This window comes from Eimeria mitis, genomic scaffold (assembly GCF_000499745.2).
Source record: "Eimeria mitis Houghton genomic scaffold, Emh_scaff590, whole genome shotgun sequence".
NCBI classification, from domain to species: domain Eukaryota; phylum Apicomplexa; class Conoidasida; order Eucoccidiorida; family Eimeriidae; genus Eimeria; species Eimeria mitis.
The window spans coordinates 2,763-4,528 of record NW_013574136.1 but is presented as its reverse complement, the minus strand read 5'-3'; the positions used below and the strand labels follow the sequence as shown (position 1 = coordinate 4,528).

At 58.0% G+C, this 1,766-nt stretch overlaps 1 protein-coding gene across 1 annotated transcript in view; it reads left to right on the top strand.

Annotated features, from left to right (window-relative positions):
• The window catches only part of EMH_0017110 (uncharacterized protein), a gene marked incomplete at both ends in the record, with an annotated part of 3,115 nt that extends 1,718 nt beyond the window's left edge, over positions 1-1,397 (top strand). The window contains 2 exons of the mRNA XM_013500815.1: positions 3-826; positions 954-1,397. Coding sequence (XP_013356269.1) covers positions 3-826; positions 954-1,397 — 1,268 coding nt within the window. The remainder of the gene's footprint in view (positions 1-2; positions 827-953) is intronic.
• Between the last annotated feature and the right edge of the window lie 369 nt (positions 1,398-1,766).

Here is a 1,766-nt window from a genome sequence, read left to right as displayed (position 1 = left end):
CCCCCTGCTGTCTCCTGCAGAGGAAGAGATGTTCAGCAGCAAACGCAGCAGCGGCAAGGCCTCACCCTGCGACAGCAGCAGCAGCAGCAGCAGCAGCAGCAGCAGCAGGAGCAGCAGCAGCAGCAGGTGGAGAGGTGATGGGCACAGGAGACACACGAGCAGCAGCGCAGCAGACTCATACAGAACCAGCAGCAGCAGCAGCAGCAGCAGCAGCAGCAGCAGGGAAGGCCGCAGCAGCACAGGCAGCAGTATGAGGATAGATAGAACACACAAAATGAGCTCAAGCAGCAGCAGCAGCAGCAGCAGCAGCAGCAGCAGCAGGGGAAGCTTCTGCCTGTCTAGAGCGTCTTCATTCGAAGGCAGTGCAGCAGCAGCAGCAGCAGCAGCAGCAGCAGCAGATATGCCTGATTCTATGGATCCCTGGGCGCCGGTAACCTCTGAAGATGCAGCAGCAGCAGCAGCAGCAGCAGCAGGGAGCAGACACAGCAGCAGCCCGAGAGACGGTGGGATGGGGACCCCGCGCGAAGGCAGCAGCGGCTTCCTGCAGCAGCAGCAGCAGCAGCAGCAGCAGCAGCAGGATACACAGGAGTACGGCCGCAGCAGAAGGGGCAGCTTCAGCAGCAACGAGGGTTTTGCTGCTGCTGCTGCTGCTGCTGGGAGGAGAGACCCCGGGGCCCCCCCTTCACGCTCTCAACTGCATCCTCGGCTGCAGCGGCGGCAGCAGCAGCAGCAGCAGCATGAGCCCGACCCCCACCAGCAGCAGCAGCAGCAGCAGCAGCAGCAGCAGCAGCAGCAGCGTCGTCTATGTATTGGCCCCCCTCCCCCTGTCTCCCGCCGCCGCCCCCCTTCTGGCTGTCGTATAATATCTTCATACAAAGGAGACAAACCCCAAACCCTAAATTGTGGTTTACAGCAGCAAAACCCTCATCCTCCTCTCCCCCCCCTCTCTACAGACCCTAGAGATTTCTCTTCCTGGCAAAGACACCAAGAACAACAACCCCACCACCACCACCACCATCACCACCCACCAGACCCACCCCTCTGGTCTTCAGGGGGGGGCCCCCCTCCAATGGGGGCCCCCAGGATCAGAGATCTCTCAGAATACAGGTCCCTCAGACATCCTCCCCATGGGGGCCCCCATGGTGGGGGTCCTCATCATGGGGGGGGCCCCCCTCCTATGGGGGGCCCCCATGGAGGGGGGGGCCCTGGTCTTCATGGTTGCCATTCTAGTGGCTGGGATTCGCTGCGCTCTTCGCCTCATGGGGGGGGAGACAGAGACAGGAGAATGGGGGGGGGGCCCCCCTTGGGATGGGAGAGATGAGGCGATGATGATGAGGGGAATGAGGAGGCCAGCATCGTCGCCAGGGTACAGACACCAGAGACAGCATCCCTGGTAGAGCAGCAGCAGCAGCAGCAGCTGCTGCTGCAGCAGCAGCAGCAGCAGCAGGAGTTGCTGCAGCAGGATCAGTAGCGGGTGCTGCAACAGTAGCAGTAGAAGCTGCAGCAGCAGAAAAAGAAGCAGTAGCAGCTGCTGCAGCAGTAGCAGTAGCAGCAGCAGCAGCAGCAGCAGCAGCAGTAGCTGCTGCTGCAGCAGGAGTAGCCGTAGCAGTAGCAGCAAAATAAAGAAAGGAGACAGCATCTGTTTGTTTGTTTGTTTGTCTCTTTCTGTTTGTCTTTCCTTTTGTTTATATAAAACTATATATATATATATATATATATATAAATATATACATATATATATATATATATATATATATATATATATA